This window comes from Euprymna scolopes, chromosome 12 (genome assembly GCF_053919585.1).
Source record: "Euprymna scolopes isolate OS-2025 chromosome 12, ASM5391958v1, whole genome shotgun sequence".
NCBI classification, from domain to species: Eukaryota; Metazoa; Mollusca; class Cephalopoda; order Sepiida; family Sepiolidae; genus Euprymna; species Euprymna scolopes.
The window spans coordinates 53,665,251-53,691,717 of NC_136493.1; the positions used below are offsets into that span (position 1 = coordinate 53,665,251).

The window sequence follows — 26,467 nt, forward strand, 5'->3', positions numbered from 1 at the left end:
TAAAAAAATTCACTGCTTCGGTCTCTACCCAATTACGCAGACAATTTCTGGTCTAAACATTTTATCTTTTACATAAAGGGTATTCAGAAATAGGGCAAGCTTTTTAATCGATTTGGGTCGAAAATTTGAGTTACCAATATATAAATGTATGTATGTATGTTTGCATGTCTGCCTAAAACTTTCGACAGAGGCGACGGATTTTACCAAGATCAGTATCGTTTTGAGGCTCGACCCTTCAGACGACAAATCTCAAGAAATTGGCAAAAAACATTAATATCTTCAACGTCAACTTAGCAATTTTCTACAGGGGGGTCGTTTTTTTCGCCGATATTTTCGAAAGTCATCCTCTCCTTTCGATTTTCTAGCCTTAATTAAAACCTACGTCACTTCCGGTTTGCCGGTGGTCGTAACAGCAAAGGTATCACGTTTTTCTTCGTTCTTTTCCTTCTTCGTGGTACGGGTCTAAGCCTGCCTTCCTATTACCACTTTTTTTTCTCAACAAACACCTCAAAACACCCGGCCAACGCCGGGCATCCATGCTAGTATGTATATATATTTATATATATATATATATATATAAATATATATATATATATATATATATGCAGGAGTTGACTCTACATGCATCACCTTGCTGAAAGACCTGACATTGGGATTACTTCTACTCTAATGCTCCGCCCTGACAGCAACAAAATCAAGTCAGAGAGAGGAGCAAGATATTTCGTAATTTTCTTACGCAAGTTCATGTAGCTTTCAACTTCTCCAATGGTCTGCCCATCAATAATTATTGGCGACTTGTCAGCGTGCTGGTTCAACATCATTTTGGTCTTCCGAGTATGCAGGTTTGTTCATAGGGTGTATGCCTTTTAGAATCTTATTTAGTTCCTAAGAAGATTGTGCCATCAGTAATATATAATCAGCAAAGATGACACGTGACACGTGTTCGTTATTAATATGGATTCCTCTACCCTCCCACTTAATGCGACTGATTATAGCATTCGAGAGAAAAGCTGTGAAGAGTTTTGAAGATGATCTTTGGAACTGTGTGAGACAGAAAGAAATGTAGAAAGCAAAAGTCGAACGTAACCAACAATGTCGTCGTTGTTATTTATTGTTGTTTAAGGTGATGCAATCAAAAGAAAGCTGTAACTAAAGTATCGAGGTTTTGTCATGGCGAACATATACAAACCAAAACAGCATTAATAAAACAAAATTATATTGTTATAAATTATAATCAATTGTCGAATGACACAGCGGAATTAATGAAAAGAAAAGCAATGACTGAACGAAATAGGCATTTGTCGTTTTGTCGCTGAGAAAGGTGACCGCATTCTAAACACTGTCAGTCGACTTTCTGCCATCCTCTCCCCGTCACACGCCGACTGTCACAATAAAAGCTGATTGATATTTCATAATTCAAAGTTTCGTTATTTTTATTGATTACAGCAAAAAGTAACATACAAATGTGCCGTGACTAGCTATTCTAACGAAATATTGAACCCAGGGTTGCCCAACACAAAACAACGTGCAAAAAGGGCCTCAGGAAATGTTGAAAAATTGAAAAAAAATAAATAAAAAATGAAGTAAATTGCGTTCGATTTTATCTTGCGTGTTTTCTTCTCATGAATTTAAAAATAAAAAGCTATGCACACATACACACACATATCTATGCTTCTATGAATTTGATTTTTTGTGTATTGATATTCATATCAAACTCCCCTTTTCTATTTGTTTAAAATGAAAATACAACTTTGTTATATATGAGCCGTAGAATTGCATTCATCTGCAAAAGATCTAGCTAATTTGCATATTATTTTAAACATTCATTTTAATTGGTGCTCTATTAGTTTGTTTTGGAGGGGTTCATGTAGATATTCTTCATGCTTTATTCTTGCGTAATATTTGCTTAAAAAGGTTATAGTAAGCACAAACCTCTTTCTATATATATTTATGTACGCGCATATATATTTGTTTCAAAAAAATTTGCCTACTAAACTCCTCAGTCAGTTTTTTGTCAGACATGAAACTTCATATGTAGGCTATTCGAACCTATGCGAAACTATATATTTGGGTTTTACCTGTGGAAAATCGGTTCAAAAGTGTGAAAGTTAATAAAGATTGAATTTGCCAGGTTGAAGTCTAACGACGACATTAAAAGTATGCATGCATAACGTAATAACTATTGGTTCATATTAGAATTTTTAGCCTTGCAGCAAACATGCCTTCATAGCTATAGCATAAACGTCAAAGTAAAAACTAAATCGTAAACAAAACATTTCGGTGTCGATTCTCGGTGGTGGCACACGAGTCATTTTTTTTTTTTTTTACTTTTTAAATCATTACAATATATTGGTTTCAATATTATATAATAATAATTTTTACTTTTGCGTTGATCAAAATATCATATTTAAGCTTATTTTACGGCGGCATGATAATATATATATATATATATATATATATATATATATATATATATATATATATATATATAGTAATTTATAAAATATATATGGCGATTAAGCTACACTGAATATTCGGCGTTTCATCCACTATAGGATTCGTCAGGCTTATGCGCGAATTCTGTGGTTGTTTCTCGTTTTTATATATGTAGAGGATTTTAGTTAGCCAATCAGATTTCTAGTATCCACCGCGCCCCTTCCTATCAGTCAATGGGCATGCATTTTATCGAACAAAGGATCTGTTTTAGAACTAGGTTAGTGGTTTAAGGCAGACGATTTTCCTCATTTCTGCTCTTTTTATATATCTATCTATATATATATATATATATATATATATATATATATATATATATATACATATGTGTACACACATACATGCACACATACATATATATATATAGCTCTACCTACGTATTGAGCACTTTTGAAGTAAATACTTAAAGTTTACGCATAAATCTATACTTTCGTATATTAATTTTATGTGAGTAAATGAAGTAGTTATATATATATATATATATATATATATATATATATATATATATATATATATATATATACGTATTTATGTATGCTTATATATCAAAGTGTGTTGTCACAAGTATTATTGACAGAAACTACTCAAATCGCTATTTATTATTTTATGTTGCGGTTCTATTTCGATTTTCAGAGTTTCTTTCGTAGTCTGTCTGTATACATATTTAAATTTACTGTGTTAAAATTATAATGGTGCAACATGCCTCTGCCGATATCGTTCAAGATCTGGCATTAGAATTAAAATCCCTGGTTTGTTCGGTGACGAATACGCTTAGGGGCGAATCTTTTTTTAAGAACATTCTACCACTTCTGAGATGAGGAGATGGAGATGGATATGGGCAATAGTTTGTAGACCCGCAGCGATAATTTAAAGTTTTATGCGTTGCAGATAAAGAAAAATATCAGACAGCTTTTCTTACCGCAAGGCTCGATTGGCCGGTTTGTTTTTAGAATAATGGCGAGTAATGTAATGTAAATCTGGGATGAATTGAAAAGTTGGTTAGAAGTGTTTTGCAGGATTGTTATAAATCGCAATGCCCCTACAGTCGAGTTAATAGAATAAAACAGAAGTAATTCATGGGTATATGCAGAAGATAGTACGGCTGGTGGAGGGCGCATATATCGAAATCGATGCGGGGAATAAAGTAATTTGCAAGCAATTGCTTATATTTTTATACAAAGCCGAAGGGAATGAGATATTAATATGGTAATGAAGAAGGACGAACCGCAAAATTTTTAGGCAGCTTATCAAAAAGCTTCATCTGAAGTAAAGTGAAAGCACCAGCATGATGCAAGCCAAGAATATGAAAATGAGCCTATGGAAATTTGTTACTCTATACAGCGAATCGAAGTTAAAGAATGTGGTCTTGCTAAATACAAAAAAGACAAAAAATAGGCGAAAAGAAAAGAACGGATGAGAAAGTAATTGGTCAATATATTCTCGTGAAAGAGAAAGAAGTGCGCATGTTCGTACTTGTTAGTATTGCTGTGAAGAACGCCACATACAGCGATTCTGTAAATGACGTATCTAGGAAAAAGACGATGACCCGTTCGTACGACGCTTAACAAACGGAACAAGATATTACGTACACACATAATCGGTAAAGTGGATGCGCCAAATCCAGTTCCTAATAGGATAGAAGGTAAAACGTATAGAGACTTGATCATTACAGAAGCAGAGGTATTAGTACCAAGTAGCATAATTTACAGATTGCTTCGACAGGGACCTGAACTATAAAAAAATTCATCAATCACGGTTCTCAAGTAGAAATAAAGACAAAGACAAAGAAATCACCTGAAAGCCGATGAATATATGAAAGTAACATTGTCAGAAACTCGTTTTTGCATAAACAAAATTTACTTCATATTTTCTAGGGTTAGAGGAAGATGCTCATATTTCATCAACAATTAGATTAACCTATACAATAACATTAAAACCCCACCACATACACACGTGCATGGCTCGTACCTTTGGGATGGAACAACTGAGCAACATACACCGTTCGTAATTTCAGCGGCATATCAGTAGCTAATGCCGTGATGGAAATTAACCGTTCTAGTATATGTCTATTGGACATAATCAATAACACTTATCAAACGAGCACCTTGGGAAGAAAGTGTCAATTGGCTAGATCTAGTAGAGCCGGTAGCATTACTGACATAACTATACCCGACAAACTAAAGAACCAGGTATCTAATGTAAACTTGAAAGCTATAAAGGTATCAAATCAATTCAAGTTAGAGGTTAAATTATTGCGACTTGTCAGCGTGCTGGTTCAATATCATTTTATATTTTAAGTGTGAAATAAAAAGAAATGTTCGTTACCGAAAATAAAACAAAATTCTGAAAGAACCGATACGAAACGAATGAAGCTCTACAAAGATCCCTGCTCAAACTAAGAAAAATGGTTGGCTCAGCAATTGACGAAATTGTGCAGAAAGGAGTAATTTAGAGATCCAAAACCCCGTAGAGTTTCCCTAAAGTTTTATTAGAAAAGAACAATGGTAGCAGATATTTTGTGTGGATATTAAATAATAAATAAAATTACTAGGAAGTACGTTCGAGCATTACCGGTTATTGATGATATATTGACCTCGCTCGGGTCACCAAAACTTGATTTATTGGCAGGTCAATCTGAGAAAGAACAATAAAGAGAAAACTGCATGTACCTGCAACCGGAGTTTAATTTACGTTAATGCGATGTCTTTCGGTGTCTTCCAGGAATTCATATCATTTGTGTTACAAGATCAAGAATTCGCTGTAATTAGAGACTATAATAATAATAATAATAATAATAATAATAATAATAATAATAATTACTAATACTATTGAAAACTACTTACAACACATAGAGTATGCCTTGAATAGTTTTCGAAAACAAAATTTCAGGTTGAAAACTATTTGTAACACTGTGAAGCGTCTGATGTTGAATATTAGGGAAGTGTGGCACGAGAAATCGAACCTGGCGAATTGGGTTTAGAATTACTGATACTTAATTCATAAAAAAATAAGAGAGCTTTAAATTATATTTTTTCTAAGTAAAAGATAAACAGAAAAAAGGCCAAAGTTTTAAACAAACTCATCGCTAAAAATAGGATAGAGGAAACAATAAAGGAAAGTTGAATGGGTCCACATTTGATGTGTAGAAATTTGGTATCGAATGTCAGGCGACACTGATAATTGACCGGTTCAAACACTTCATACGTATGAATTGAAAATCAGTCTCAAACCGGCGCTGGCAAATTAGCATAAAAACATGGCAAGTTGCGAAGTTGAAACGTCGAGCTGAGAGACCGCAGGTCACAAGATGACTGACGTCACGTAAAGTAGTAGAGAAGTTTTTGAACGAGAGGCCAAACGTGTCGAATCTCGTATCGAGAGAAGTGGGCTGTGTTCAATTCCTTCCACGACTACGATAATGAACTTAGAAAATCAGACATTCGTATTGTTCGACACTCAACTGTTATACATTTATATAACAAGTAATTAGTGTTTTCTTTTGATTTTATAATAGACTTAGACTTTTTATTTATAACAAGTCGCCTCCTTTTTCTTTTCTTCTTATGACGTCACCAGTCTGATTGGAGTGACTTGCTGGAGAATACCCGACTTCCTCTTCAGCGTGTGTCGACTTAAATCAAAGACACAACGTGAGCAAATAGGTACCCGCTTGTGTCATCCATACGACAAGAAGGAGCCGTGATCCAGAAAGGCCAACCCCCTTACCGGAAGGGACAGCCGGCTGGACGGACAGAAACGTCATATATTAAGTGTGGGTTCTCCAGAAAAGAAAATCCAGTATCTAGGGTACGAACTTAGTGAAAAGAGTACACTGTCAGATCTGGACAATCGATTTCACCTCCAACTAATGTGAGACATGTGTCCTCAACGACGTGACCTATTACTACCGTCGATTTATTAGAAATGTTTCTAATACTACCGAGTCACTTATTTGTTTAAAGAAGTATGAACGTTTTCAATGAGACGACGCATGCTGTTGATTGCCTAAAATTAAAGCTCGCATAGATCGTACCACTAGGTTATTCCGATTTATAAAAAGAGCTATACGTTATATACAATTGTCTACGATCATTCGATTTGTGCATGCCTGTCGCATATGGTTTATGATCCAAGTAAAGAGGTAGAAAAATAAAGCAATTTACTTTTTATCCTAAAGGCCGAGTAAAGCAAAAACAAGGTGGTCAACCATAAAGACGTAAGCACATGCTACACACTATAGTCCTCATAAACTAAACCACTACTTGCATAGTGCGATATTTGCTATCTATATAGATCATAGACCCCTAAAATACCTATTCAATTCACCCATAAAAAATAAGTAAATACAAACATAGGTTTTAAGTATGAACTTTTATATGTTCACCATACAATATTTTTAAGGTAAAAGTACATTTTGCGCGGATCACTTATCACGCTCTCTTGATACGAGTCAAGACAATGGTGATCTTCTAGTAAACAAAGATAGTAGAACTTATCTAAAAAGTATAATAGTTCGAACCGATTCGAACCGATTCAAACCGAGCCCGTATGCATCGTATTAAAATGTTGAAGACTCATCAGTAATGGACGGACGACCTACGTTTTGGAGAATCTATGCAATTAGAAAATAAAAATCCGACAAAACAGTTTAGACTTTAAGATGGGAATAAAAAATGGTAAGACGTTCAAAATCGAACAGTCAATATATATTAATAGACATAGTAGCCAATTACTTTTTACAATTCGACGACAAACCTCTGATTAGGTTAGAAGTGTCGTCTCGCATCAGGAAAATTGTACTTGTAAAATATACTGATGACAATGGTCACATGGCTCTGGATTAGACATTCGCGCAATTAAACAAATAGATTTGGTTGTGCTTACTGTAGGAGATAAACGAATTTATAAGTAAATGTATTCTGTGAGAAACTAGGAATTTGAAAAAATAACAACCCCATATGCAAGAGTATGACTTGCCTCTCTTCCTCTTTGCTAAACATGCTTTAGATATGTGTTGGCTCTACCCCCAAAACACTGTTAGATAACCAGTACATAGTTACATTTATAGATATGCATAGTAGTTGGCCTGAGGTTTCTGCTGCCCCTACAAAGAAAGCAGAAACAGAGGCACATATATTAATCGATGAGATTTTCCCCAGGTTTGGGAATACATTTCAACTTCTAAGTGATAACGGTTCAGGGAATATTTACAAAATTATTAAAAAGCATTAGATATTTTAAATGTACATCATATGACCACGGCATTCTATCATCCTCAGAATAATGAGAAAATTATGAGGTTTCGTAGATCAGTGCACGGTATTCTAGAAAAACTGACAACAACGAACGGTAATGGAACATTTGCATCAATCAAATATTGGCGGTTGTCAATTTCTATGTGAACGAAACCACATTTTCACTGTTATTTGCTCTATAACATACATGTTATTTTTTCATTGGTTAATGCATTTTGACCTTATCGCGTATACGATGATGAACATCATAAAATCGTCTCACAAGAAATGCATTGCACACTTACTTCGGAACATTATGATTAACTTAATAAAACAAATGATAGACAATTCACTTAATAGAATAAAAAAAGCATAGCGTTTAAGATTGGAGATTGAGTATATTATAAAAAAAGCTTAGAAGAGATGGAAACTATGTGTGCGCTGGCGACTATATTCTGTAGTAATCAGAAATACTGGCCGTATCTCTTACATAATAAAAGACCAGTGGGCGGGACTAATAACATAGTGACATGCTCAGCACTTCTGGGCAGTATCTATAGAAGAATAGACAATCCTCACGAAAGAATAGCCGTTACAATAAAGTGCATTAGCTCCCAATGCCATATAAGTGGAAACGGTAACCTCAATTCGTTCGTCATTATCATCAAGAAACGTTTTCTATTTCTTTTTTATTCTTCATGCCCTTCACTTAATCGATTTTGCTGACCTTTCCACAAAACTTCCCAACCGTCACTATGAATAGAATTACAACTTTCAAAAGATTAAACTCGGTGTTTAAACTTCTAACGTAAGACCCACTACTAAGTCTCTTTATTTAACATAAGGTTCTTCGTTCCAACCTTCCGGAAGTTGAAATTCAATTACAGCATCTATGACAAGACCTGCTGTTTCTGGACGAAACTTGCATTGACAATTGCTTCTTTCGCGATTAAAGGCTAAACTTCGAAACTTGATCTCAAAGGTTGCCATGGGCATGGAATATGTCTCTACATTAAAGAAGATTCTAAAATATCCTACATGTGCTTCCGAATTGCATTTATTCACATTTACTCACAGTACCGCTTTCATATTTACCTTATACCATCTCCAAAACATTGATGTCAGTATATTTAAGAGTGACTCGGAGAGAATTGACAATATCCTGCCTGACAATCCTATTGCAAACATGCACTTCTGTAAAAATGTCAACGTTTTCAATAGTAAATAGCTGGTTTACTCAAAGAAGACAAAGGATAAAGGAAGATCCTGTCATGATTTCTCCTTTGACTCTGATCCGACCAAAATTTTTTGACGAACCCAATTGCATTTTCGATGTTAATAGTCAATTTGAGCGTTTTCTAGATTTTTTGACAACTTTTCCTGAACTGCGCTCCTTTTCCATTCTGCCTCAGATTTTTCTCTCCATTAAACTGTGTATAGTACGTTTATGACTGACTGGGATAGTTTACAAACATTCATATCTGAAATAACACTATGCTTCATATTTAAAAGGGACGTAATCTCTATAGAACTCGCTTAACAGATTGCTAACAGTTTACATCAACAGTTACATATCCTAAAACACGACAACTGAAAGAAAGTCGCTAACCTGGCTGTGCCGATGTAATGGCACATAAAATCACTATTTTAATTGCTTTACACGGAATAGATGCTCACAATCTTTAGCTGCTTTTAGGAATGCTCGCAAGCACTACATTATCGATATGGAAAATGCGAGAGAGACTTTTGCTCATACTATAAAAACTAAAGTAGCTCATTAGAGGCTTGTTTCCCACGGGTTTGGGCGCATAACAAAAAGGATTCTGAACAGATGCGTATTTTCCTTCCAACCATAATCAACGATCCTGAAGAGATTACATCACCATTCGACAAAATCAAACCTTTCGTCAAGAACTTCACATAAAATTCCACCCTGATTGATCAAGACCACTTATGCCCTGAATTTCGTTTTAGTACGAGAAATGCACTAAACAATAGCCATATCTCCGTCCATAACGTTGCCATGCTTATCAACAAACTTGATTCCAGCAAAACAACTGGCCTTGACAAAATTCAAGTATAAACCAATCAGTCTTGAATTTGAATGAACAGAGAAGTCGTCAACCACTTCACGGAATAATCTATCCAGCAGCATGCAATATGATTTCCGTTCTGTGAGATCAAGACCTGATATGCTGACGGTAATAACACGCAAGATCAGTGAATTAATTAACAATGGCTTTGTTTCTAGATTAATCACTCTTGACACACTTAAGCCATTTGATATAGTTTAGCATAAAAGTCTACGCCATAAGTATCGGTATTGCTTGATATGTCCTCTAAACGATGCAATCTTTTCTCGTCAGTAAGTTTATTAAAGTAATCGTTGGTCAGCAAAATTCCGGAGCTCACACTATTACCGCTGATGTCCCTGGCTGATCCTCATCAATGATCTCCCAAATCACATTCTGAAATCTTTCATCGATATCTCTACAGATTGTACTACTATTTATAGCAACACTTCATAAACCAGCAATGACTAGGAACATTCCGATTCTTTCTCCTTGAACCTTAAGCGTTTTGTACAATGGGGTAAAAAAATGCTAGTTAACTTTAATGCAACCAAAATCAATCTTCTATCTATTCAACACTAACGTTCAAATCCTCACTTTGTCTTAATAGTAATGAACGACTCTCGTCTTGAAACAGCGCTTTGCTTTGGCAGACTTCTTGGACTGACCTTTACTCCTGATCTGAAATGGAAGTCTTACATCAAATCTATTACCAGAATCACGGGAAAAATGGTAGGATCATTCTTCTGTTCCATAAAGTATCTCACTGCAGACGCTATCCTCTACCCGTACAAGAGTCAAATACGACCCAGAGAAAGTACTGTTGGCATATCTGGTGCGGAGATTCTAACAATATCTTCTTCTTCTGCCTTGGCATGATACAACCTTCTTCTTCGTAATTAAGTGGACGACCTTTTCGCTAACCTATTGCCTATTTCTCACAGCGCCTATCTCTGTTTTATCGGTACTTTCATAGCAGGTGTTTGACTGAGCTCCAATCTATAGTAAAAAAAAATGCGTTACAATAAAAAAACATGTATGTTCCAGCTGTTAACAATTTCCATTACTCTGTATCTGTGCCTAAACCTAATGGTAAGTTTCATAAATAAAGTTTTTTTTCCTAGAACCGCCTGTCTGTGGAACAAGATACTGTGGGGCGTCTTTCAAGCTGACTATAATTTGGTGCTTTGCAAGTTCAATATAAATAAGTTTTTGTTCACCCATTCTGTCACAATTTCTCAAGTATCACAATTACGGATCATCACTGAGTTATCTCACAAATTACTTAACACTTGTTAACCCTCGTCCTTCAATGGCCTCCCAACCTTGGTAATTGATAAATTTGAATTAAAAATGTATTTACCAATTATTTTATTTTATTTTTTGCTTAATTTAATTCTTCATACATTAAAAATTATGCACTCAATAGTTAATGAAACGTAAACGAAAACGTTCTTTCTCCTCTGATCTTGAGCACGTGGTACAATGGAGAAAGAGGTGAGTGGTTACTTTTAATGCATCTAAAACAAAGCTTCTGTCTTTACATCATCATCGCTCTGATGCCAGTTTGGCACCAATTAAAATAAATGCCTCTCATCTTGGGGAGGCTACATGTTTTGACATGCTTCTAGGCTTGACCGTTACTCCTGATATGAAATGGAACACATGCATCAAATCTTTTGCCAAGGTCGATGGAAAAATGGTGGGATCTTTCCATCGATCAAGTAATCTCACTGCTGATTGCAATTCTCTACTTATATAAAAGCCAGATACGTCCAAGGATGGAGTACTGTTGCCACATCTGGGCAGGAACTGCTTGAAAGGTCTTATCCTGCCTTGATAGAGTTCAAAATCGACTTTGTAGCTAAGTAGTGGATGACCTTTTCTCTTCCATAAACCTCTTTCTTACAGAAGGGACATTGCGAGTCTGTCTCTGCTTATTCGTTATTTTCATGGCAAGCGCTCGTGTGAGCTCCAATCTATGGTCCTCCCTCGCAAAACTGTCACGAGAAACACTCGTCTAGCTGAAAACACTATCAATAATTATCCACCCTCTTTATATATGCCTAAACCTAAACGTAGATTTCATGAACAAAGTTTCTTTCTTAGAACAGAACGCCTGTGAAACTGCCATCCGTTTGCCTGCTTTCCAGCTGACTACTATATGGTTGTCTTCAAGTTCAACGTAAACAAGTTCTTCCCGAGCCGTTCCACTTAAGTTAACAAATTTACCGAATTTCTCTTCCCTGCAAACTCTTTCTCACAGAAGAGATGTTGCGAGTTTGTCTCTGCCGTATCGTTATTTTCATGGAAAGTGTTCGACGGAGCTTCAGTCTATGGTCCCTCCTTGCCAAACTTTCACAATTAACACTCGTTTAGCTGAAAACACGATTAAAATCCCCCTCACTCTTTATCTTTGCCTAAACCTAAACGTAGATTCCATGAACAAAGCTTATTTGTTAGAACTGCACGCCTGTGCAATTGTCTTCCGTTTTCCTGCTTTCCAGCTGACTACAACATCGTTGTCTTCAAGTCTAACGTAAACAAGTTCTTGATGAGCTGTTCCACTTAAGTTAACAAATTTACCGAATTTCAATTACTAACGATTACTATATTGTCCAATTGACTACTGTACACTCTTTAACCCTTATCCTGGAGTGGCCTTAGGGCCTTGACAAGTGGTGATACCTATGTAGAAAAAAAATCGAAATGTTGACGACCGCTACTAATTATCTGTTTAGAAAGAGATGAGTTAAAGAAAATATAATAATATCATATTTAACATCTCCCACTCTCCGATACACTGCTTAGCTTTTTCGTCGTGCTGCTTCAAATGGTGACAACCCCACAACAGAAAGTATGATTTGTTAACCGTTGCTAAAACGATATCATGTGTGTTGAGTCACGTGCAATCCTTTTTGCATGTAATAAACTTTAGCTTGACGATTTTACTAATTTTTACTTTGTTCTATTGTTTTGTCTATCTGTTCTCTTTTTTTATACTTGTTATTTTCTTTTATATCACTTAGCATAGTCTTTTATATATTGCAGATATTGTTATTACATAGATGGCCATTGTAAGTAATATAAATTCTATTACGAGGAGCGTGCAATAAGTAATGACCCTGGCCCTCTTCCAATTGTCTGATCTAGCTGAAATTTCTATCTCTACGGGTTATATGTTAAATTACAGCTCTGAACTAATTGTGGTTTCTGTTTTACAGGTGTTTGAACTAAGTCAGGTGTGAAATGGAGCCTGTTGAATGCCGAGCAGTGATCCGATGTTTGTATTTGAAAGGACGCACACCACAGGAGACTTTTGATGAAATGAAAGAAACTTATAGTGATAATGCCCCATTATATGACGTTGTAAAACGCTGGCATCGTGGATTCAAACATGGCATGAAGTCTGTGGAAACAGCTTCCAGACATGGTCGCCCCCCTTCTGCCATTGATAAAGCATCTCTTCGTCAAGTTTAGGCTGCCATTTTGGAAGATCGGCGCATTACTATTCGCCAAATAGCCCAAGATGTCAAGATTAGTACAGGGTCTGGGAAACTATCATTCATGACCATTTGCATATGCATAAGGTGTCTGCCAGATGGATTCCCAGGTTGCTCACACCATTCCAGAAGCGAAAACGTGTCGAGTGCTCGAGGATGAATTTGGAGATGTGCCAAGATGAGTCAAACTTTTTCAAAAGACTGATTACACAGGATGAAATCTGGGTCCATCACTATGGTCCAAAGACACAAAGCCCAGTAATGCAGTGGGAGCACTTAGACTCCCTACCTCCAAAGCAGGGAGGGTGCAGCCCTCGGCTGGTAAGGTCATGCTCAGTCTTCTGGGATCAGGACGAAGTAGTGATGGCAGATTTCCTGGCAAAGGGTACCACAATTACAGGATCCTATTATGCTTCACTTTTTAGGAAATTAAGAAGCTATCAAAATCAAGAAGCGGGGCAAGATTAGCAAAGGTGCCCTACTCCTGCAAGACAACGCTTCGGTCCACAACTCGCATGTCGCCAGATCAGAAGCACGGGCGTGTGGTTATGAAATCCTACCCCATTCTCCCTACTCTCCTGGCCTTGAACTCTCTGACGTTCACCTCTTCCCAGCCATGAAGTTGTTTTTGAAAGGAAAGCGTTTCCCAGATGATGCAGCCTAGATTTCTGAAGACATGTCGTGGTTGGAGGACCAACTTTGGGTGTTCTACAAAAACGATCTCCAGTGCTGCATCAAACGAGTAGAGAAATGTATAACTCTGGGTGATTCCTATGCAGAGAAAGACTAATAACTGTGCCAAGCTTCGTTGCTCTAGTGCTATGAGAAGTGGGTCGGGGGCATTACTTATTGCACGCCCCTCGTATGCTATTTCCTTGGCGTATTATCATCATCATAGATTTTTTCTATTCTCCTTGATTATTTCCCAGACAACGCGTTTTTAAGATTATCTAGCAATCCTGTACATATATTTAACTGATTTTCTATAAAGCTATTGGCAGGACGGCTTTGATTTTTATCGTAATTCTAATTCTTTCGGAATTCCTGGAAAGGTCTTTGAAATTATTCCAAGCATATCCGTAATGATGGATTGTTTTTCGTTTGGATTTATACTGTTGGATTCACGCTTATCGCATAATACAAAACATCTGATAAGCAGGCTTGTTCGTGCGAAAATACCATGAAATGAGATAAGATGATGAGAGGGTGGAAAGAGGACGGGAATAAATTAAAGACAAAATTTTCATGTGAAGGTTGTTAGTTCAATCCCTGTGCTAAAAGCAATTTCTTTCTGTACTCATCACAGTCACAGTTACAAGTAAACCCCGTCTGGTAAGAGGGATTTACTAGAATGTAAAACGTCTTCCCTATTTTCCATTCTAATTCAGACCAGCGCAGTTTATTTGATCGTTTAATTCAAGAAGAATTTATTAATCTAAATAATTCCGTCGGTGGACGTGAACAAATATTATTTACATATAAAAATGTTACTGCTTCTTTCAATGCACAAGCGTTAATTCTTCGTCATTTGTGAAGGAATAGCTACGACATTATATTTATAACTTTGACATGCGAACATTAATACAAAGCCGTCTTAATTCATAACCGAACACTGCTACACTTATTATGTTAATTGCTATTTTATACTGTTATTTTATTTGCCTTCTCTGCAGATGATAAGACACAAGGTCAGTTTTTGGTTTGTTGAACGTGTTTGTATGGAGCAAACGAGATACGAACTTGACACGCCCAGGTTTTGAGTCAGTGTCGTTAATCACTTAAATACCGTATTTATTTTAGTTCTTACATCATAGCTGACAAGATATCGTTCAATAAGTTCCAAGCCTAACATATATGTAACGTCAGTAAAAAACATTCACGTGATTTTCATAGAGTACTAACCTTCAAATGATAAGTGTAAAAGTTTGAGTCTAAGCGGAATTATTAGTTTATAAATTACATTATTTACGCGAGGCTATTGTTCGAACTCTTGAAAACAATATGCAGATGAATTTCTTGGTTTTTATTTATTTTTTTTTTTTTTTGGTGGTTGTGGCAATAGCTGGTTCAGACTTGATTACCTGAGATTCTGTCACAATTGCCGCATCTATTTATCACCAATGTAAAAATAAAATTCAATATGACACACATTGTACGCGTTAGATGTTTCCAAATTTGATTAGTAATGGTTTTAATGACTTATAGCTTGGTCGCTCATCGTTAACCGTTTTCACTTACACATATTGAACATAATGCCAAGATATGTGATAGATTTTGAATTAATCTTTTACATTTTAAAATATTATTATTTGTAAAACATTTTAGGATAAACATCGAGTAAGTAAAATATTATATATATATGTGTGTGTGTGTGTGTGTGTGTGTGTGTGTGTGTGTGTGTATAAAATATACTTCTGCTATCAATAGCAATCATGTGATGAGCCATAAATATGTCAGAGAAAACTCCATAAAAGTGCAAACAAACATTTTAGCCAGTTTCACGTCAAAAATTATATTAAAACAACCAATTTTTTGGCCTCCGGGACAAGATCAAAGTGTAGAATCTGTTCCGGCAGATACTGCAAGCTACGACTAGCTATGACTAGCTATGACTAGCAAAGACCAGATGTGGGGGCAACCCCACATGCCTGACCATTAACCAGCTCCCATTTCCCACCTCTCGGGAGCTGGTCCCCTTTTTCCCTTCCCCCTCCCTTCACTCCTCACATTAAAAATCGGCCTTGTGCCTAATTTGCTCGGTGGGGGAGCAAATAAACACCATCTGTTCCGGCAGATACTGCAAGCTATGACTAGCTATGACTAGCAAAGACCAGATGTGGGGGCAGCCCCACATGTCTTACCTTTAACGAGCTCCCATTTCCCACATCTCGGGAGCTGGTCCCCTTTTCCCCTTCCCCCTCCCTTCACTCCTCACATTAAAAATCGGCCTTGTGCCTAATTTGCTCGGTGGGGGAGCAAATAAATACCATCTGTTCCGGCAGATACTGCAAGCTATGACTAGCTATGACTAGCAAAGACCAGATGTGGGGGCAACCCCACATGCCTGACCTTTAACCAGCTCCCATTTCCCACCTCTGGGGAGCTGGTCCCCTTTTTCCCTTCCCCCTCACTTCACTACTCACATTAAAAATCGGCCTTGTGCCTAATTTGCTCGGTGGGGGAGCAAATAAATACCATCTGTTCCGGCAGATGCTGCAAGCTATGACTAGCTATGACTAGCAAAGACCAGATGTGGGGGAAACCCCACATGCCTGACCATTAACCAGCTCCCATTTCCCACCTCTCGGGAGCTGGTCCCCTTTTTCCCTTCCCCCTCCCTTCACTCCTCACATTAAAAATCGGCCTTGTGCCTAATTTGCTCGGTGGGGAAGCAAATAAATACCATCTGTTCCCGCAGATACTGCAAGCAAAGATCAGATGTGGGGGAAACCCCACATACCTGACCTTTATCCAGCTCCCATTTCCCACCTCTCGGGAGCTGGTCCCCTTTTTCCCTTCCCCCTCCCTTCACTCCTCACATTAAAAATTGGCCTTGTGCCTAATTTGCTCGGTGGGGGAGCAAATAAATACCATCTGTTCCGGCAGATACTGCAAGCTATGACTAGCTATGACTAGCAAAGACCAGATGTGGGGGCAACCCCACATGCCTGACCTTTAACCAGCTCCCATTTCCCACCTCTGGGGAGCTGGTCCCCTGTTCCCTTCCCCCTCCCTTCACTCCTCACATTAAAAATCGGCCTTGTGCCTAATTTGCTCGGTGGGGAAGCAAATAAATACCATCTGTTCCCGCAGATACTGCAAGCAAAGATCAGATGTGGGGGAAACCCCACATACCTGACCTTTAACCAGCTCCCATTTCCCACCTCTCGGGAGCTGGTCCCCTTTTTCCCTTCCCCCTCCCTTCACTCCTCACATTAAAAATTGGCCTTGTGCCTAATTTGCTCGGTGGGGGAGCAAATAAATACCATCTGTTCCGGCAGATACTGCAAGCTATGACTAGCTATGACTAGCAAAGACCAGATGTGGGGGCAACCCCACATGCCTGACCTTTAACCAGCTCCCATTTCCCACCTCTGGGGAGCTGGTCCCCTTTTCCCTTCCCCCTCCCTTCACTCCTCACATTAAAAATCGGCCTTGTGCCTGATTTGCTCGGTGGGGGAGCAAATAAATACCATCTGTTCCGGCAGATGCTGCAAGCTATGACTAGCTATGACTAGCAAAGACCAGATGTGGGGGAAACCCCACATGCCTGACCATTAACCAGCTCCCATTTCCCACCTCTCGGGAGCTGGTCCCCTTTTTCCCTTCCCCCTCCCTTCACTCCTCACATTAAAAATCGGCCTTGTGCCTAATTTGCTCGGTGGGGAAGCAAATAAATACCATCTGTTCCCGCAGATACTGCAAGCAAAGATCAGATGTGGGGGAAACCCCACATACCTGACCTTTAACCAGCTCCCATTTCCCACCTCTCGGGAGCTGGTCCCCTTTTTCCCTTCCCCCTCCCTTCACTCCTCACATTAAAAATTGGCCTTGTGCCTAATTTGCTCGGTGGGGGAGCAAATAAATACCATCTGTTCCGGCAGATACTGCAAGCTAGGACTAGCTATGACTAGCAAAGACCAGATGTGGGGGCAACCCCACATGCCTGACCTTTAACCAGCTCCCATTTCCCACCTCTCGGGAGCTGGTCCCATTTTTCCCTTCCCCCTCCCTTCACTCCTCACATTAAAAATCGGCCTTGTGCCTAATTTGCTCGGTGGGGGAGCAAATAAATACCATCTGTTCTTCAGATGCTGCACTTCAATTTCTTGTTCTCTGTCAGTGGAGGAGAAATCTTTCACGACTGAGACAATTTTTATGTTTGTTCCTTTTCTCCACATTAAAAAACGACCCTGGTGTCTAACTCTGTCCCGTGAGAAGGCATTGTAAATAGGAACAACCAATTTTTTAACAACATTTAAATATAAAAATAATAGACATTTTAGTCCGTTAAAAATTGGAAAGTATGATAGCCCATTGACTTAGTATGAGTGTTTTATATGATTTCAATTTGCTCATTTTTGTGTTAAATACTAATTCCTATAAATTCTTTACTGTGTATTATTTTGTTGTAACTTATGGTGACAAATGCCCATATAAAATTTCAGTTAGACCAGCCTAGTAGTTTTTTTTATGAAAAAGCGATATGGACTGCCAGTTTGACAGACAAATGGAAAAAATAAGAGACTATAATTTAGATAAACTTTTTCTAACTCTTAAAAATACTAACTGAATAAAAAATAAAAATTTGAATCGTATCTTCAGCGTATTATATCTTTGTTAAGGTGGTGACATTTTTTTTTTACTACGCGTATAATGCAACGTAGTTCGCTATTGAAATAAAGAACTGTGTGTTGCCTAAAATTCGTTTTTTTTTTTGTTAATAAAATGAACACTTTTTATGTTTCGCTATCTCCTGTTACACGAGATTGCGCACTCGCACAAGAAAATACTTTCTGTTGATTATCGTTTTTGTTTTACTTATATAATTAAGTTGATTTAAACTTAACTATGATCAAACGGAAACGATGTCACGCCAGCATTTGCACGCCCTCGCTACGTTTATTGTTCTTTCTACATTTTTTACAAGGTGGTCACCACTTATCAAGGACCGGAAGCCACTCAGGGATAAGGGTTATTGTAAGTACAGTACGCTAGTGTGGATATTAAAGTGTCTACTTAAGGGGGCGGTTCATCAGGAATTTGTTAACGTTGGACTTTAAGACATCCAAGTTGTAGTCAGGAGGGAAGCAGGCAGACGGAACAGAGTTCCACAGGCGTGCAGTTCTTAGAAAGAAGCTCCGTTCATGGAATCTACGTTTTGATTTAGGCATAGATAAAGAGTGGGGAAAGTTTTTGACAGTGGATTCAGCTAGACGGGTGTTTTTTGTAAATGATTGGCGAGGAGGAACCCGAGATTGGAATTCAGACGAGCACCTGCCATGAAAATAACGATAAAACAAAGGTGGGCTTGCAACGTCTCTTCTGTGGGAGAGAGGTTGCAGGGAAGAGAAAAGGGCATCCCCTCACTAAGCCACGAAGTCTATTTTGTACTCTGTCAAGGCAGGAAAGGCTCTTTTTAGTAGCTCCTGCCCAGATATGGCAACAGTATTCCATCCTTGGACGTACTTGGTTTTTATATAGATAGAGAATTGCATCAGTAGTGAGATATCTTCTGGAGCGGTAGAAGGATCCCACCATCTTTCCAGCGACCTTGGCAACTGACTTGACGTACGTGTTCCATTTCAGATCAGGAGTTACGGTACAGGCCCAGAAGCTTGTCAAAACATATGGCTTCTCCTAGACGAGGGCCATCCATTTCAATTGATGCCAGATGGGGGACCCAAGCATATCTGAGAAATACGAGTTTCAGACATTTTTATTTGTTCAAAGTATTTTACTACATTGCTGTTGATTACTTCAATGATTGTTGTTGGATTTGTCATCTGATAGAGTTCCCTAATAGGAATACGATCCTTGAATCTGCTGTTTGCTATGATCCTCATTATAATCATTTCGAAATATTTCTATTTTTAGCAACAACAAAGCTGTGAAATTAATGTACTCAAAGCATTAACTGGGAAATCAAAGTCAACGAAACGTTCTGAGTTTACATCTGACTTTTCCGTCAAGTTCCAGTCATAAATATCTATTATTTTCTTTCGCTGTTGAATATTGCGTTCAAAGTTGTCAATAGCTCTTTACATTTTTGCTGTGATTGTTCAATATATTTCATAAACAGTTTGATAGACATTACACGTTAAACAAACCCACATAGTAAAATATGTGAAAATAATATCCGGCGAGTGTGAAACACATTCAATGCCACAGGTCCTACTGATGAGACGATCACCAAAGTGTTTCAGTTGGTTATTGGACAGTTATATGACAAAGATTGATAAACATTGATGATTGAAACTTTGTAAACAAGTCAAATAGAGATTGGAGTTGATTGGTATTATATTACACTCCTATTATAAATAACACAGACAGACACACACATATGTGCGTGTGTGTGTCTATGTGTGTATATTTTATTTTGTTTGTAACTATTTTAATACTTAAGCATTTCTCATATCTCATACGTTATTCAGAAGTTAACACCGTATATTTTCTTATAGCATAGTTACGTTTAAATATAAAAGTTTGAGCTGCTAATGCAGTTATTGAATGCTTATCAATTTGTTTTAAATCCCAGCGAATGCACACTGAGCTTAAAATGCTAAATATCAGTTTTTATATTAGTGGGGCGGGTTATCTCAATATTCCAAAAGAATTTTTCACTTAGTGAAGCAAGCACCAAAATTGGCACAAATGACGTTCAGAACATACATTTTAAGAAAAGAAAATTAGCCATCAGAAAATTCAAGATGGCTGCAAGTTCTCAAGACGGCGACAGACGCACACCTGACATTGATGCTTGTATTACGAAGTGAGAGATTGTTTCAGGAATCTGCCCGACTATATTGCAAAAAGTAAAATCCTCCCTTTGTTAGTTTATGTATAGTTCCTTGTTATATTTATTTTATTGAAATGAAATTATATAGTTACTTATGGAGAACTATAGGTTTCTGAAATTTTGAGATGAGGTCTATCATTCGTATTATTTAGATTGTTCAGACTCGAGTGTTATTTCCCCAACGATTCGATCGATGTATCTCCAGATCTTCTACAGCCGTATCTTGTCAGACTGAAGAACTTTCTGTCGACTTCGGAAATCTGCACAGATTTTCAAAGTGGACTTTGAGTGAAATATTCTCGAGTTCGACAATAAGAACCTGAAAAAGACCGAAAGTTACATCAGTCGAAACGTTGTGAAAATAACGTTCGATATGAGAACAGTAGTCTGAAGAACTTGATTAACAAAAATGGCTGACCATGTTTGATCTGATTGCAAAGGGGATTATTAACAATTTCATGATTGGCATTGTGTTGAGCTGAATCACTCTGTATAAGATGTTTTTTTCTCTTTAACAAATGAGATTGTATTGAAACACTTGACAAATATATTTTCTGATGTTTGTTTTTTTTTCTTTTTCATTCTGATGTCATCCTCAACGTTGCTGTTTAATAAAATAAGAAAAGAGGAATCGTTCAATCAACTCGAAACGGAATTGTGAAAACGTGATAATTACATATGAATTGCAATAAAACATGACAATCTTTAAAAAGACACACATTTCCCGTTTTGACGCACTTATCAAGCCGTGTACAACACAACTAACAGTCACAGCAGCAAAGTGATTGGTACATTTATTACTGCAACTGCCTGCACCAATCGAATGGATGTTATATACTGTTTTCATTTTGTTGATGCATTGAACAAACGATTTTTCTAATTTGATAAAAGCTACCCGGACTCAGCATAAAAATTATGTTCAACTCTAAGGGACATATTTAAACCGCAATGCCGAGAACATATCAGTTTACAACGAGATGAAGGGTCGTTGTCTATAAGACTACGGATTCTGATTTCGTTATTTGGACTCCAATGGAGAAATCTGATATTTATTTCTCTGTGATGACTGGATTAATATTTTTTTAATCAAGTGTATATTCCAACGTCCATCTTCTAACTTTTCAAACATACTATATAAAAAGAAAATGAGAAAATAAAGTCCAGTTATGTATTTATTTACCCAGTCATCAAAATACATAACTTTGAAATCATCTATCTCTGTGCGGTAACCATATTTACACGCACCTGCTTATATAAAAAAAGGTTAATGCGTCCGATCGACATAATTGCGTTTTTTTTTTTTTAATTGACACCAAACCTTGATTTTCGTCCAGTTTCTTTTATTTTTATTTCTTCCATATTTAAACTTTTTGGAGGTTTTACTTGACCTCTTATAAAATATTTTAGTCCAATCATAAAACCATACATAAAATCACCATGACATCGCTTTTACGTTGGTTTAATGTGACGAACGGCGACGCAGTAGAGTTAACAGCGGATATTTACCGGGACTATTGGACTAAGTTATATGCTAATAACACTCTACATAAAAATCTCAGTGATTCCGACTTGAGGCTTCTATTACATCTGCCATCAAAGGCGCATGGATGCATGTTGGATAAATTACTGGAACCAAAACCACCAGGTGAGTAATACATTTCACAATTATAAATGTATATTTCAGTAGAAATGTCTTGTTTTGTCTTGAAATTATTCAGACGGGGAGCGTTAGATATTTGGATAGACTTTTACCCAAATTACTAACGCTCTTCACTGTTTGCTCATTTTCAAATTGTTTTCTGTTATCGTAACAGCTGTTTATTATTTAAATCTTCGTTAACAAATGGGGACAGCTTTCTTTTAGAATAGATGACATCATACCTGTTCTGGATTTCAGTAATTTGGCGTCTATTTGGAGATTTTCAATCGTCACAAACATTTCACGGCATGATACCAACCGATCGTTATATCGCCGCTTATTTTTGCGGGCGGTGAATTTCAGATTCTTTCACTTTTCCTTAAATATCTTACGGAGCAGATCCAGCTCCATTCCATACAAGCGTTATAATCGTTTACCGACCAGTAGCAATAGCTAAGTATTTATTTGTTCTTTAATAAATACTTAATATCCACATGTTTCACGCTAACTAACAATCATCAGTATGGTATCTATAATTGTCCCGCAAGTTATGCGATCCAAAAATTGAATTTCAGTCACCATTGACTTTTATCCTACACCGTATTCAATGCGACCGTCGTGACACGTGAAGGAATAGAGAAATGAACCCTATTATCTTTTAGGAATATTCTAATCTTCCGAGAGTATTGTTTTTCCGCAAGGGTAATAACTTCACATTATTGATTCGATAAATGTATTCGTATTTTCTTTGCTTAAGCCCACACAAGACAAACTGCAACTGAGATTTAAGGATCTACTATGAACTACGGTTCAATATACATAGAGACACCCAAAACGTTGTGAGTTATGAAGCGAAATGTTTGTTCACATACATTTCTATCGTTAGATGATAGTACCATTAGGGAAACCAAGAACAGGTAGAGAGTTCCGAATTAAATACACTATTAGAGTAGAAAGTAAAACCTATTCTATAATCTGGGGTCTTTACAGTGAGAGGGGGATTTTACTGACCTTCAGATTTGCCAGAACATTTAAGACGAGGCGACACCAGGTATCAAGTTTGTCAGAGCACATTTCACTAAACTACATGTAAAATTAGTAAAGGGGTTCAGGGACTGGAGCTTCATAAAAAAAGGTTAAATTTATCTCGGTAAAGATCATCTTTGTCTTCATAATTTTTGTTGTTCTTTCATTTTATTATTATTATCATCCCTCTCTTACTGCGTTCATTTTCTTCCCTATATTCATGATTTTTGGATAAGAATAAATTAACTTACTTTGAAAATATTTTGTTTATAAAATAGGGATGCGTCATAATATTCGTGATATAACATCTGTCTGCTAATTTAAAACGACGGTAGTTATATAGTATATGAAATCTAGTTTGAGAGAATACTACGCATAAAGTATTAACGTGTAAACATTCGACTTCTGAATATTTGATTGACTTTAGATTGCACGCTGTCTCTCAATGTAAGAACACTGATAGCTTTTATGTATAGGACATACTTAGCATATTTAATGATGTCTGCTCCAGAAATATCTCCTTCCAAAGTTCAGTAGAGGTCACTTAAACACAATGAAAAGAAAATATCGCAAAGCTGCGGAAATAAGTGATAATTTACAGGATAGATTTGTCGTCCTACAGTAAACAATACCACAGCTTTATTTTAAAACTTTTATTGTTAACTTGATTATGTAGCAGAGCTGACATTTATTCAATGTAGCCGCCTTCAGCCTCAATCACTGCCTTCATGCAAGTCAGGAACTTAGAGTATGTATTTTCCATAAGGCAAAATTTAGGGGGATAGAAGGGAGAAGAGTCCCTTTTATCCCCCAAAGTTTGCCTATATTTCATTATTAAATAAATGATCCATTCTATATCTACCAATATATAGTTTTGTGTCTTCATTTTGTCTCTTGTTGTCCTACTGTATAAGCTCCAATAATTATTGTTGAGTTTGACATTATCCGGATGAGTCTCCTTTGTAGAATTGAACTTTCTCTTTTCCTTTTAAATTAAGGTATATATATATATATATATATATATATATATATATATATATATATACATATATATGTGTGTGTGTGTGTATATATATATTTATATATATATATATAGTGATTCAAAAAAAGGGCCCCAACTGTAATAAGATCCCGTTTCTTAGTGTTTTGGCCATAACTAGTTAATTATATTCAAAACATCCCATCAAAACACTAGGGCCTTTGTTCTTTTTTCTCCCTTCTACAGCATATGTTCTAGATGGCCTCCATTTAGCTGTATATATGTATATGTATGTGCATATATATATACGTCTATGTATAGATATGTATACGTATTATATATACATACATATATATTCATATATATATGTATATATACATATATATATATATATATATATATATATATATATATATACAACCTAGATTCCAGTAAAGCAACTGGCCCTGATGGCATCCCAATTATAGTGTTAAAAAAGCTTCAACCAGAACTTGCTCCCATACTTACGAAACTATTTAAGCGCTGCCTTAAGGAGAAGTGCTTTCCGACCCCCTGGAAGACCTCATCAGTTTGCCCTGTATTTAAGAATTCAAGTGATAAGTCATCTCCCTCTCAGTACAGACCAATAAGTCTCCTGTGTGTTATGAGTCAGTTGCTGGAATCCATATTAAATAGAGAAATAGTCAACCACCTCAGCAGGAATAACCTTCTTAGTGACACACAATATGGTTTCCGCTATGCAAGATCTACCGCAGATGTGCTGACGGTTATATACCCACAGGATTAGTGAATCTCTTAACAAAGGCTTCCTTTCTAGGGCAATTGCTCTTGACATATCAAAGGCCTTCGACAAGGTATGGCATAAGGGTCTACTTCACAAGATTTCCAGCTACGGTAAAACTGGAAATGTTTTCTCAATCATTAAATCATTTCTCTCCGATAGGTTCATAAGAGTAGTGGTAGATGGACAAAAATCGGAGGCCTGCAATGTAACTGCTGGAGTCCCTCAGGGGTCAATCCTGGGCCCAACTCTCTTCCTCATCTACATCAATGACCTCCCTAAACACATACTTAAATCATTCGTTGACATCTATGCTGATGACACGACCATCTACGGCAACACATCAAAGGCTGTAAATGACAAAGTTCTCTCGGATTCTCTTTCCTCTGATCTCGAGCGCGTGGTTCAGTGGGGAAAGATGTGGTTGGTTACCTTTAATGCATCCAAAATCAAACTCCTATCCTTACATCATCAACCCTCGTATCCCCAGCTGGCATCAATTGTGATGGATGGCTCTCGTCTCGGTGAGGCACCGTGTTTTGACAAGCTTCTGGGTTTGACCTTTACTCCTGATCTGAAATGGAACACGTACATGAAGTCTGTTGCCAAGGTCGCTGGAAATATAGTGGGTTCCTTCTACCGCTCCAGAAGATATCTCACTACTGATGCAATTCTCTATCTATATAAAAGCCAAGTACGTCCAAGGATGGAATACTGTTGCCATATCTGGGCAGGAACGGCCAAAAACAGCCTATCATGCCTTGACAGAGTACAAAATAGACTTCGTGGCTTAGTGGAGGATGCCCTTTTCTCTACCCTGCAACCTCTCTCCCACAGAAGAGACGTTGCGGGCCTATCCTTGTTTTATCGTTATTTTCATGGCAGGTGCTCGTCTGAACTCCAATCTCTGGCCCCCCTCGCCAATCTTTCACGAAAAACACCCGTCTAGCTGAATCCACTGTGAAAAATTTCCCCCACTCTATATCTGTGCCTAAATCAAAACGCGGATTCCGTGAACAAAGCTTCTTTCTTAGAACTGCACGCCTGTGGAACTCTGTTCCGTCTGCCTGCTTCCCTCCGGACTACAACTTGGATGTCTTCAAGTCCAATGTTAACAAATTCCTAATGAACTGCCCCCTTAATTAATCACTTCATCAAATCTCCACTCTAACGTAATGTACTTGCAATAACCCTTATCCCTGAGTGGCTTCCGGGCCTTGA

General features: G+C 37.3%; 1 protein-coding gene across 2 annotated transcripts in view; it reads left to right on the forward strand.

The window, feature by feature from the left end:
* LOC145291285 (corticotropin-releasing factor receptor 2-like) overlaps window positions 1-26,467 on the forward strand; it is a 641,903-nt gene that overhangs the window by 137,754 nt on the left and 477,682 nt on the right. For both annotated transcript variants that reach the window (XM_080136936.1, XM_080136935.1), the window contains exon 2: window positions 21,443-22,466. In XM_080136936.1, coding sequence (XP_079993062.1) covers window positions 22,259-22,466 — 208 coding nt within the window. In that variant the 5' untranslated portion in view covers window positions 21,443-22,258. The remainder of the gene's footprint in view (window positions 1-21,442; window positions 22,467-26,467) is intronic.